The sequence below is a fragment of the Scyliorhinus torazame genome, chromosome 1, assembly GCF_047496885.1.
Source record: "Scyliorhinus torazame isolate Kashiwa2021f chromosome 1, sScyTor2.1, whole genome shotgun sequence".
NCBI lineage: Eukaryota > Metazoa > Chordata > Chondrichthyes > Carcharhiniformes > Scyliorhinidae > Scyliorhinus > Scyliorhinus torazame.
Window position 1 is genome coordinate 163,957,026 of NC_092707.1, and position 13,747 is coordinate 163,970,772.

A 13,747-nucleotide genomic window follows, 5' to 3' on the forward strand; every position below is an offset into this window, starting at 1 on the left:
AATCAAATATTTAAACCAATTATTCATGACTATCTGTCACACTGTAATCTCCGGAGTCTTGTGTTCCCAATATGCAATACCTGAAAGGTTTTGCACAGGAACAACATAAACAGCCTCAATCTTTGAAAAAAACGTACCTAAATATTTAACAATACAGAGAGGGAAGCTATAATTGCAAGTCAATGAAGAAGCTGCAGTGACAGCTGTAAGTTGCAATCATTCTTTGAGTTGAAATAAGTCACAAGAACTTTGAGTGAATTGTTCTGTTGACAAATTCCCATTTCGCATCTGGTCTATCTATCTGTGTGATGTACAATTGCTGTGTAACCTTAAATGAACTGTAATCCCTCTGGCTATGTAAATTCTATGTCTTGTTGATTACTACTACTTAACCAGAGTTTGGATTAAAACTGTTTACAGAGAAAAAGTTAAAACTTGCTTCTGCTGTTTTGCCCATCGCTAATAGTCTCCCCCTATATGACAAGCTGACTTACTTCCGCAGTCTCAATCTACCCTGTGAATTAATTGCAGAATTGATAAAGCATTTACTGGTATTAAGGGAATGTCGCTAAATTCTCAATCTCAAAGTAGTACATCATCCCAGTGATTTTGTTATAAATAGGGGCAGCGCGGTGGCACAGTGGTTAGTACTGCTGCATACGGCACTGAGGACCCTGGTTTGAATACCAGCCCTGGGTCACTGTCCGTGTGGAATTTGCACATTCTCCCCATGTCTGCGTGCGATTCAATCCCACAACCCAAAGATGTGCAGGGTAGGTGGATTGGCCATGCTACATTGCACCTTAATTGGAAAATAAATAATTGAGTAATCTAAATTTAAAAAAAAGACTTTGTTATAAATGTTCAAACTGTAAACTTTTCATTCAGCTTCAACAAGTATACTTTTTATTCTCAGAAAAAGGATGTGCGAATGCTACGCCTTATCCAGGAAGTGAATACCACATCTCGTTCCTGTGTATTGTGGGATTTGGAGGAGAACACTGAATATATTGTCCATGTTCAGTCAATCGGCCTGAGCGGCGTGAGCCCAGTGAGTGACCCTATCACCTTCCGGACCCCAAAAGAAGCTGAGAAATCGGCCTCAAAAGGTAACAGTGGGCCAATGTGCTTTAATAGAAAGGCCTAGTGGTTGAAACACAATCTGCCTACTGGTTGCATTTTGGCAACTGAATATTATAATTTAAAATAACCTGCAAAGGTTTTTAATGTGCTTCTGTACTTGTGATTAATGTGGCAGTCTTGTGGTACAGGGGATAGCATCCCTGCCTCTGAACCAGAAGCTCTGGTTTTGAGTCCCGCCACAGGATTTGATGGCCAAGGCAGGGCTTTCACAATGTAGTCAAACAGATTAAGTGTCAACGTGCAAATCCTTCCAAACACACCACTGGCTAGTGGTCAGAGCGGAAGAGACTCCTGGCCAGTCATGACCGATGTGGAGTGGCGCTTCTCAACTATAAGCCTCAGGTAACAGTCTAGTGAACTGTTCCAGCAAAAGCCTTGCTATGGGAACAGATTAAATTCTGTTTTGTGCACCACTAGTTCCGGGAAGAAAAACAACAACGTGTGATTAATGTAGAGGTCCTGTGGCACAGGGGGTAGAATCCCTGCCTCTGAGCCAGAACCTCTGGGTTCAAGTCCCACTCGAGGACTTGATGACCAAGGAAGGAACAGTTTGAGTATCAACCTGTAAATCCTTCCAACCTATGCCAAGGGCAGGCAGTAAGCACAGGGAGATTCCTGGTAAGCCATGGGATCATAGAGTCAGAGATTTTACAGCACGGAAAGAGGCCCTTCGGCCCACCGGGTCCACACCGGCCATCAAGCATCTATCCACTCTGACCCCATTTTCCAGCACTTGGCCCATAGCCTTGTATGCTGAGGCATTGAGTACTCATCTAAATATTTCTTAAAAGCTGTGAGGGTTGGTGCCTCTCAGGCAATGAGTTCCAGATTCCAATGCACTATTCATAGCTCTAAACTACAACGTACATATAAAAGTTCAGAAACGCAGACTCCCTGAGAGGTAGGCTGGATGACCTGTGTACCAAGAGCTCAGAGATCAATCCCTTTTCTGATTAGGGTGATTAGGGACCTGCCTACTTGCCCTAACTATGGTTGAGCCCATGTCGTGTGAGCTGGACTTGCCTTCTGCAAGGAACTAAAGATGTGTGCTGAAAATACTTTATATATTTATTGTTCTCGTTGCTTTAGGTCACCAGAAGTATTTATTGTAACCCCCATTACTAACGCACCATCAGAAACTATCAAAACATTTTCATCAAATAAACACAGGCTTAGTTGCAAAGCGTGTTGCAAAACTTTGAGAAGACTGAAAAATTGCTAAAGCAGGGATATATGTAATTTTCCTTTAATCGGGATATATTCCAGGAAACTAATGGAGGATAACAGCATTTGTTTTTTCTTAATTAATAAGATAAGTTAGTAATGTTCCCCATTCCAATTCTCTTCCCACACCTAGCAGCACACTAACACAGACTTTCACCTGTTTTCATAGCTAGTTATTCCTGGAACATGTTGCTAGTATGTCACCAAAGGCATGTAGCTGGAGGAGCGCCACTCCACATCAAGCTTGGCGGACCAGGAGTCTCTCCCACTCTTCCCACCAGCCATTGGTGTGTTTGGAAGAATTTGCAGGTTGACACTCAACCTGTCTGACCGCGTTATGAATACACCTTTCCTTGACCACCAAGTCTTGGGTGGGGCTTGAATCCAGAGCTTCTGGGTCAGAGGCAAGGACACTAGTCACTGTGCCACAAGAGCTTAAGGTAGTAGTGCAACCACATTGAGGGGAGGATAGTGTCATTCCCTTCTCAAAAGTGCAGGGAAATTGAGATACAAAGAGAATGAGTGATGAAGCACCATGGTCACAGTCACAGAGAATGCAAATTTGTTACTTTGATTGTTACTATTTGGTGCTTTGTCAGTACAGAAACCAAACTGAAGTGATTGAATTTATACAAGAACAAACTTGGGAGGCTAAGAATAGATGGACTTTGGAGAGAAACAATAGGTTGGAGAATGGTTGGGAATGTTTATGGAGAAAAGGATTGAGGATGCGTTTTTGGTGGTGTGTGTTATGACAGTGGTTTTGAAACGAGGGACTGGCAAGAGAACATTTTACAGTCTCAGGTACCATGGAGTAAGGAAGAGAAATTGGGTGTTCCTAAATTTAGTACAAATTGAATAAAAGGTGCAAGAGATTAGTCTTATTGAGGAGATGAACTCAGGTAAAGTTTGACAGGGACGTCTTGTGGTGCATCACCATCACTGAGGCAGAAACTCCGGGTTCAAGTCTACTCCAGGACTTGATGGCCAAGGAAAATATTTTCATAATGCAACCAGACAGAATGAGTATTAACTTCCACCGGGCACTAATCCACAAGCGGTAAGCATGGTAGCACAGTGGTTAGCACAGTTGTTTCACAGCTACAGGGTTCCAGGTTTGATTCCCGGCTTGGGTCACTGTCTGTGCGGAGTCTGTACATTTTCCCCGTGTCTGCGTGGGTTTCCTCCGGGTGCTCCGGTTTCCTCCCACAGTTCCAAGATGAACAGGTTAGGTGGATTGGCCAAGCTAAATTGCCCTTAGTGTCCAAAAAGGTTGGGTGAGGTTACTGGGTTATGGGGTTAGGGTGGAGGTGCGGGCTTGGGTAGGGTGATCTTTCCAAGGGCCGGTGCAGACTCGATGGGGTGATTGGTCTCCTTCTGCACTGCAGATTCCATGATTCTATGATAAGAGTGGGAGAGATTCCTTACCAGCCCTGTGTTGGAAAGAATGTTGGCGTCTCTACCATCCCTGTCTATAGCTCCAGGTTACAACATGAATGTAAAAGTGTATATTTGCTACAACTCTGACTCCTTGCGGGTTCACTCAGTTGGCCAGATAGCCAGTGTGGATCAGATTGGTGCCAACATCATGGAGGTCATTGTCCTTTCTGGCTGCAGTGGTTCGGTACCAGTTTCCTTGCCCTACCCGTAGTCGAGAACATGTCTGTGGGTTGAACCTGCCTTCAGGCAGAGAACTCAGTAAGAAGATGTCTCGAGGTAAAAGGAATAGGAGGTAGGAAGATAGAAACAGACAAAAAATGTATTAAAGTGCCTTCCATAGGTAGATATGTATACCATGGGTATATTTAATTCCATATAAATTAGTAGTGCAGATGAAAATTATATTTCATATTTTATTCATATTTTTAAATAGCAGGTTAACTAATAAAACTGTGGACTGCATGCATGTAGTTCACTATAATATCCAAAAATTAGAATTGCATAGATCCAATTGCATAGATCCAGGACAAATTTATTCACAATGAAATCCAAATTAGGTCTGTGATTAAGTTATGAAAATTTATCATATTTTAAACAACTGAGTATAATTTTATACCACACAGTATATTCTTGATAAGTGTTATTAACTACTGTTATATCATATTACTTGCCTGGTTTAACATTAAATATTAAACTTCATCATCATTGGCTAAGCCAGCCCAGTGATGATTTGCCCATGCCGGGGATAGTGAGTACTGCTGTACATGTGTTGTTATTGTGGTTGTTTTCCGTTGACACTATGCTGCAAGGTCCCTGTGGATGGACTCATAACACAGAAAGGGGCCATTCAACTTGTCATGTTCATGTTGGCTCTGTGTGAGAGAAATTGAACTCCCCAACCTTTCCCAGTAGCTCTGCAAACCTTTTCTCTTCAGATAATTATTCAATTTATTGTTGAAAGCTACAATTGAATCTGCCTCCACCGCACTAGCAGGCAGCCTGTTCCAGATCCTAACCACTCAGTGCATAACGGTGTTTCCTCAGGGTAGGGCAAATGGCCTTCTTCTGCACCATAACAATTTTTTTTTGCCAGCCATCTTTAAATTGGCATCCTCTAGTTCTCAACCCTTCCCCTTTGGGAACGTTTTCTCCCTACCCACTCTGTACAAACCCCTCATGATTGTGAAGAACAGGGACAGCACGGTGGTGCAGTGGTTAGCACTGCTGCCTCACAACGGCGAGGACCCTGGTTCGTTTCCGCCCCGGGTCACTGCCCGTGTGGAGTTTGCGCATTCTCTCCCTGTCTGCGTGGGTCTCACCCCCACAACCCAAAAAGATGTGCAGGGTAGGTGGATTGGCCACGCTAAATTGCCCCTTAATTTAAAAAAAATGATTGTTAGTAACTCTACCCTGCTACAATGGTTTACAGAGCAATAGATTTTCTTATCATAGAATCATAGAATTTACAGTGCAGGAGGAGGCCATTCGGCCCATCGAGCATGCATCAGCCCTTGGAAAGAGCACCTCTCCACCCTATCCCTGTAACCCAGTAACCCAACCTAACCTTTTTGAACACTAAGGGCAATTTATCATGGCCAATCTAACTAACGTGCACATCTTTGGACTGTGGGTGGAAACCGGTGCACCCGGAGGAAACCCACACAGATGGGGGAAGACGTGCAGACTCCGCACAGACAGTGACCCAAGCCGGGAATTGAACCTGGGACCCTGGAGCTGTAAAGCATCAGTGCTAACCATTGCACTACCATGCCGCCCCACTGCGCTACCATAATTCGTTCATGGGATTTGGGCATCGCTGGTTGGTCCCACATTTATTGCCCGCCCCTAAATGCCCTTGAGAAGGTGTTGGTGAGCTGCCTTCTTTAAACGCTGGAGTCCATGTGGTGTAGGTACACCTACAGTGCTGTTAGGGAGAATTTTGACCCAGTAACAGTGAATGAACGACGATGTAGTTCCAAGTCAGGATGGTAAGTGACTTGGAGGGGAACTTGCAGATGATGGTGTTCCCAGGTATCTGCTGCCCTTGTCCTTCTAGGCTGCAGAGGGTCGGGGTTTAGAAGTTGTTGTCGAAGGAAGATAGGCCAACTAGGCTGTATGTAATTTCTAACAAAATAATCCTCTTAGTGATGGTTTATTACTGGTCAAAAAAGGTGGATTGATGTTTCAGAAACAGCTTAAGCGGGGTTCCTCCTTTTGCTGTAACTGTTTTTAACATTTTAATCTATGTTGTATCTTTTCTTATGCTCGTCAGTAAAACTTTGCACAAGATCCATTTCATATCTAACTGGGTTGTGTAATATAATTCTATATATGTACCCATGAAAAATCTTGTAAAATAAATAACTGTTATCAAGAGGTGAGTGATATAAAATGCCACTTTCTTGATGACAAGAAGAGTAAAAGAAAAATGATTAAATTGAATTACTTCAGCTGCTGTTTCGATCTGCTATAAATCATTTCAAAAGAATGACTTGCCTTTATACAATGCTTTTGATGGCTACAGGATGCCCCAAAGCACTTTAACAGCTCTGAATTCTTTTGAAGTGCTGTTGCTTTTGTAATGTGAGAATTGGTAGTAAATTTGCACACCAAACGCCTACAAATAGCAATGTCATAATGACCAGATAATTTGTTTTAGGGATACATTTTTGCCAGGCCACAGTTGATAACCCACTGCTCCTCTTCAAAATAGTACTTTGGAATCTTTTATGTCTACACGAGAGGGCAGGTCAAACTTCAGTTTAATGCCTCATCCAAAAGCTCTGTACCTCCAACAGTGCAGCACTCCCGCAATACTGCACTGGAGGATCTGTCTGATGTGACTTTTCTCAATCCTTCAGTGGGCACTCTCTGGACTCAGTGCTACAAATAGAGCCATGGCTGACACATGCGGAGGGAGGGGATGACCATGGTATAATGGCAAGGTTGCTAGTAATCCAGAGACCCAGTTAATGATCTGGGGTCAGATTCCACCATAGCAGCTGGCGGAACTGGAATTAAGTTAATAATTCTGGAATATAAAGCCAGTCTCAGCAATAGTGACCATGAAACAATTGCCTTAAAAACACATCTGGTTCACTAATGCCCTTTCGGGAAGGAAATGTGCCATCCTTACCTGATCTATACCAATGTGCTTGACTCTGGACTGCCCCTCTGAAATGGCCCAGCAAGGGCAATTAGGGAAGGGCACCAAATGATGCCCACTTCCCATGAAAAAATAAACCTCGTGAGCATTCGACACTGCTTCCGATTGATCAAAGAAATACCAACATCAAACAGAACATGGACCACAGATGACAGCTGGATGAATACAGGAATAAATCAGATGATTGCATTGTAAGCTTAAAATGAACAGAATAAGTTACCTTCTGTATCTTTTGAGAACGTGTAAAATTCTTCATTATTTTTGATTCATCTCACATAATCCTTAGTTTCAGTAAATAACTTTAAGTGATCACAATTTAGTATGTTAAATGTGCAATCAGCAATATGTTATGGCTCACCTATGCCCAGCTACCTGCACTATTGTTCCACTAATATCTCTGGTCATACTTTCCGAAATGAACATCTTTCAGATTTCACCGAAGGGCAAGTCCTTGATACAATTGAGTTCTTAATTTGAATTAAGTATTGATTAATGATGAAATAATAAATGTTGATGCAGATGCAATCTAAAATAGGACTTTGCTCCAAACATGAATGGTGCTTAATGCACCCCATTAAAATCATAAACCTTGACATTTTGCTGTGGCACATTACAGTACTAATACTTAACGTCTTTGTGCAATTTGACTTGGTGTTCTATCTGCGGAATTCTTCTCAAATTCACTCAAGTAACAACCGGCAAAATTTCAGACAAATTCATTAATTATTCATACCCTGATAGCCTGCGCATCACTTCAAAACATTGAATTATAAAAACAAAGCAATTCCTCTATTCTCACCTCAGGCATTCCACATGCATGTCACCAATACAGGCAACATGTGAGGGGCACCATAACCTATAATCTTGATGAATGTGAATTGATTGCCAATCAGTATAAATCATTATTATCCAAAGTGAAACCAAATCCTGATTTGCTTTTAAAGGGTAACCCCAGTGCAAGAATTGTACTACTGATTTCACATTAACAGAGTTGTACAAATTAATAGCTGTTCTGATGAAAGACTGAGCAATGTTGCATCACACCATACAGAGCAGGTTCAAACCTTGTGCTGCTTTCCAGGAGTGCAGGAACAGAAGTGGACAATTTAGCCCCTTGAGCCTGTTCTGCCATTCAATGAGATAGAATCATAGAATCATAGAAGTTTACAGCATGGAAACAGGCCCTTCGGCCCAACCAGTCCATGCCGCCCAGTTTTTACCATTAAGCTAGTCCCAGTTGCCCGCACTTGGCCCATAACCCTCTATACCCATCTTACCCATGTAACTATCTAACTGTTTTTTAAAAGACACAATTGTACCCGCCTCTACTACTACCTCTGGCAGCCCATTCCAGACACTCACTACCCTCTGAATGAAGAAATTGCCCCTCTAGGCCCTTCTGAATCTCTCCCCTCTCACCTTAAACCTATGCCCTCTAGTTTTAGACTCCTCTACCTTTGGGAAAAGATGTTGACTATCTTGTCTTGTGATGACTTGTGACCTAACTCCATACCCCTACTTTTGCCCCATACCCTTTAGACATTTAAGCCAGAATTCTCCGGCCGTTCGCTGGCTGCCTGATTCTATGGGCTCGATTCAACCAAATAGGAACAAAGTCCCATAGCGAGCGCATTTAGCCAAGTGTTACCCAGTGCTCGCAGTGCCGAGAAACTCATGGCTATTCAATGCGACTCGCCTGAATGGGGAACGCACGGTCGAGGTCGCACTTAGTCCCGTTTTGAACACTGGGGAGCTCCGCTCGTCAGAACTCCCCAGTGTAGCGAAAGATCGGGATACCATTTTCAAATGGCACCCAATCACTGAGGCACCCCGAAGCGATCCCCAATCACCCTAGCCCTAATGCGCCATGGATGGGTCACTGGCCGATGTCCTGTGGGGGATCCTCCAATTGGGAGGAGGCTCCGCCACATATTCACCTGGGGAGGTGGTATTCCAAGGTGCAAGAGGGGAATCTAATAAAATGCAGGTTGAAGCCCCTTTGGGGGTCGTAACGCCCCCCCCCCCCCCCCCACCACCACCCCCATGTTCCGGCGGCGGATCCCTCGATCATTTGGGCAAATGTCGGGGGTCCTGAGGCTCAGGTGTTGGCCCGGGAGGCAAGGCTGTTGGTGCTACCGGCGCCGATAAGTGGTCATCTGGTGGCCCAGTGTGAATGTCTGATTCAGCATCATTGTTGTCATTGTCGCTGGATGGACCTGCAGGTGTGGCGGTCATCTCAGCTTCCTGACTTCCGACGGGTAGCGATACATTGAGAGGCAGTCCGATCATGGCAGGCCTCAGGGATCCCCCCGGGCAGCATGAGGGACAGCATCCAGATCCAGAGTGGGGCCTCTTGAGTGTTGCCCCGGCGGCTTTTGGTCCCGTTAACGCATGTGGTCCAGGTGGCGGTGTATTTAATTTCCCTGGGCCCGGATCATGTAGTTCACTGGTCCTGTTGCACAGACAACCAAGCCAGTGATCCATGTGGGTTTCATCCCAAACTTCTGGACGTATGCCGCAACGGGTATTTCGAAGGTGCGGATCCTTGGGCCCCGATTTGAGTCCCTCCTGGACCGATCCTGGCACTGACGGACCCATGCCCCAACATTGGGGAGGACTATACTGAGGCAATTCCTGAGCCGTCGCCCCGTGAGTAATTCCGCTGGCACTATCCCGGTGTGGCATGCGGTGTTGTGCGGTAACTAAAAAGGAAACGTGCCAAATGCACCTCCCAGGATCCTGCTGGCATCTTTTTCATTGCCCGCTTAAAGGTTTGGATCACCCGTTCAGCCAACTCATTTGAGACTGGGTGGTGCGTGGGAGAAGGCAGGGGAATGGGGATGAGAAACGTATCAGCCATGATTGAATGGCGGAGCAGACTCAATTGGGCGAATGGCCTAATTCTGCTCTTATGTCTTATGGTACGGGACGGAGCGTACATGAATGATGCAAACTCCAGGCTGGTGAATGTTGTCAGATACCAGGACTTTGGGCAACCCATGTGTGCTGAAGATGCCTCATAGTCTGGCCACGGTGGCTCATGCGGTTGCAGTGAGAACCCGGTGAACCTCCAGCCACTTAGACTGGCCGTTCACAAGTATGAGGAATATGCCCCCCTGGAACTGACCGGCAAGGTCTATGTGGACCTGCGACCACGACCTCCCGGACCACTTCCAGGGGTGCATCGGGGCTGCTGGCATGGAGCACAGTTGTGGGCCACCTTCTCGATTATGGAGTCTAATTCGTGCCACCAAATACAACTGGGTGCAGCATTTTCATTTTGGACAGCCCTGGATGTCCGTTGCGCAGGTCGACCAAGAAAGACACACGACCATGCTTGGGCACGACCACGCGCATTCCCCACAAGAGAACGCTGTCTTCGACGCTCATCTCTGGCAGCTTCGAGGTGTAGGTCTTCAGTTCATCCAGCAGTGCCCCGTGCTGGGCCCTGTACTGGACCATGTTCCTGACCCGTGACAATTTTGGATTTGTCTCAGTCCACTCCTTAATTCGGACCGCCATCACCGGCAGGGTGTCCAAGAAGTGGAAGGCGGTTATTACCTCCGCAGCCGGGTCAGGTGCTGGCAGCTCTGTGGCGAGGGGAAGGCGGCTTAAAGCATCTGCATGCGGAATCCTTGTGTCCGACCGATGCTCCAGGGTATATTGGTAAACGGCACGCAGCAACCCCCAGGCTGGACCCCCCCGCAACTCAGGTTCAGCCTGTAACCTGTTGGATTTGGATGGACAAAAGAATAATCATCTTGCCACCGTGTCTTCTTTCCGCCCCCCCCTACCTTGAAGAGAATGATTTTTGGAGTACAGCCAGCAATGCTAACTATCTACCTGGCTGCAGCTGCTGTTACGGACACACGGAGGCTGGAGGCACAGGACCTGCTCGGGAGGACCCTGCACAAGAGGAGCCTGCCCCAGAAGAGCAAGGGCCAGCCAGTGAGTCCCCAGCGGCAGCCATCCAACAGGCTGAGGAGGGGGTGCAAAGGAGGCGCCGCATCAGGCCGCGTTTATACTATCAGCGCCGGTCCTTCGAGGAAATGCCGTGCCTCCAAAGACTTCAGCTGACCAGGAAGACCATGCACCACCTGTGCTAGATGATGATGCAACTGGCACCACAGCGGTTTGGAGGAGGATGCCCGCTCCCGGTGGTCGTTAGGGTGACGGTCGCCCTCAACATTTATGCCTCTGGGTCTTTCCAGGTGCTGTCTGGGATCTCTTAGACGTCTGTACACGGTATTACGACATCCTGGGATAGTGCACGATCAATTCCAGCCCCACTTGACACGGAGTCACAGCACAAGTGAATTAATCAATCATTCTTATAAAAATGCCCCAAAGTCTTTGGCTGCCCAATAATTATAGTCACCAAGTTTGTAATTTAAACACAGTTACTTTTTATTAATAACAAGAACTAAAATGAAACATGCAGCAAATACAACTGGTTAACTATTTACTAATTCCCAATTCCCTGCTTTAAGTTACCCCCCCCCCCCCCCGGCCCCACCCTCTCTATGTACACACAAGACAGATAAACAGAGGAGAAGAAAGGGGTTAAAATAAATCGTAAGTAAAAGGGATAAATAGTTTTTGTTTCAGATGGTTTTTTCCAGCACCTTACTCCCCTTCAACTCTACTTACCGTACGTTCATTCATGCCTCTGTGGCTTCATAAATACAGCACTCACAGCCCCTCAGAGGCTGGTTTAGCACAGTGGGCTAAACAGCTGGCATGTAATGCCGAACAAGGCAGCAGCGTGAGTTCAATTCCCGTACCAGCCTCCCCGAACAGGCGCCGGAATGTGGCGACTATGGGCTTTTCACAGTAACTTCATTGAAGCCTACTCGTGACAATAAGCGATTATTATTATTATTATTTCACAACATCACGCAGCAGAGAGGGAATTGCTGGAGGAGGAGGAAGAATGCCAGGCCTCATCTGGCGAGGAGGATGGCCAGGATGAACCAAGCATGGAGCCCAGGCTGGCATGGCAAGCCACCCAACGTCTGCTCCAGGGCCGACAGACACAGGACAACCTCATCACATCCGAATTTGCCTACTGCGAGGCCTCGTCACCGGCAACACCGCTGTGGTAGTATGCATTAGGGGTCATGTAGGACTGTGAAGCCGTGATGTCATTGGCTGACAGATCCCAGGTCCTGGTTGGACGTTGACCTCTAGCTCCGCCCTGAAGGCGGAGTATAAGTACCAGGAGTCCTCCCCCGCAGGCAGTCTACTACTGAACTGCGGGGGAACAGTCACGCTTAATAAAGCCTCATCGACTTCACTCTATTCGTCTCTCGGAGTCTTTGTGCGCTACAATTTATTAAGCGTGACTAAAGGACTATGGAGCTCAGGATCATCCCGGAATGCCTGAGGATCAGCCCCCACGCAGTGAACGCAGCAGCAGCTTTCAAGCACTGGCAGACTTGTTTCGAGGCCTACCTCAGAACGGCCACCGGCCGGGTCACAGAAGACCAAAAACTACAGGTCCTGCACTCGAGGTTAAGCACGGAGATTTTCTCCCTCATCGAAGACGCAGAGGATTTCCAGACGGCGTTCGCAGCACTAAAAAGTCTCTATGTTCGCCCAGTAAACCAGATCTACGCTCGCTATCAATTCGCAACGAGACGGCAAAGTCCCGGAGAATCGATAGATGAATTCTACGCCGCGCTACTAATTTTGGGACGGGCCTGCAGCTGCCCGCCGGTGAACGCAAATGAACACACGGACATGTTAATGCGCGATGCTTTTGTGGTAGGTATGAACTCCTCCCAAATCCGCCAAAAACTTTTAGAAAAAGAGTCGCTAGGACTCTCAGAGGCACGGGCCCTAGCAGCCTCCCTAGACGTGGCCGCGCGAAACACCCGAGCCTACGGCCCCGACCGCGCGGCAGCCCATTGGGCTCCGTACGCACCCGTCGCGACAAACCCACCCCCCCCCCGACACCCCACAGGCTTGCGCGGTTCAAACGCCAAGTCGCACCGGTTGAGCCCGCTGCTATTTCTGCGGCCAGGCGAAACACCCCCGGCAGCGCTGCCCGGCCCGCGCAGCGATCTGTAAGAGCTGCGGGAAAAAGGGCCATTTCGCGGCTGTGTGCCGGTCCCGGGAGGTCGCCGCTGTCCCAGGAGAACAGGGAGCCCTGCACGCCGTTTACGCTCCCCAACCCCCCCAGCGCCCCATGTGCGACCCGCAGGCGCAACCACTCTGGGTCCCGACCACTGCTCTCCCCAGAGAACAGGGAGCCCTGCACGCCTTTTACGCTCCCCAACCCCCCCCCCCCCCGCGCCCCAATTATGACCCGCCGGCGCTACCACTTTGGGTCCCGGCCACCGCTGTCCCCAGAGAAGAGGGAGCCCTGTGTGTTCCTAATGCTCCCCAACCCCCCCAGCGCCCCATGTGCGACCCGCAGGCGCCGCCATTTTGGGTCCCAGCCACCACGAGGGGAGGAGGGGCGCCGCCATCTTGGACCACCCCAGACCTGTACGACGCATGGGGGCGGCCATTCTGTCCACCCCCGCCGCCATCTTGTGACCCCCCAGCCATGTGCGATGCATGGGGGCAGCCATCTTGTTCACCCCCGACGCCATCTTGGATGGCAACAACGGACCCCAGTGTCGACGGCTCCACGGGGTTCGAAGAAGACGCTCAACCATTGCAACCACGTCTGGCTTCAATGACGCTGGACCAAGCACGGCCCCGGACGCTCCAGACGACAACGACAACGGTGCTGATAAACGGGCACGAGACACCATGCCTGGTCGA

General features: G+C 47.8%; 1 protein-coding gene across 3 annotated transcripts in view; it reads left to right on the top strand.

Moving 5' to 3' along the window:
• Positions 1-13,747, top strand: part of fndc5a (fibronectin type III domain containing 5a) — a 248,256-nt gene that overhangs the window by 74,783 nt on the left and 159,726 nt on the right. For all 3 annotated transcript variants that reach the window (XR_011944774.1, XM_072501097.1, XM_072501096.1), the window contains exon 3: positions 917-1,109. Coding sequence is in view for 2 of the 3 variants with exons in the window: in XM_072501097.1 (XP_072357198.1) it covers positions 917-1,109 (193 nt within the window). In the remaining variant the exon portion in view is untranslated. The remainder of the gene's footprint in view (positions 1-916; positions 1,110-13,747) is intronic.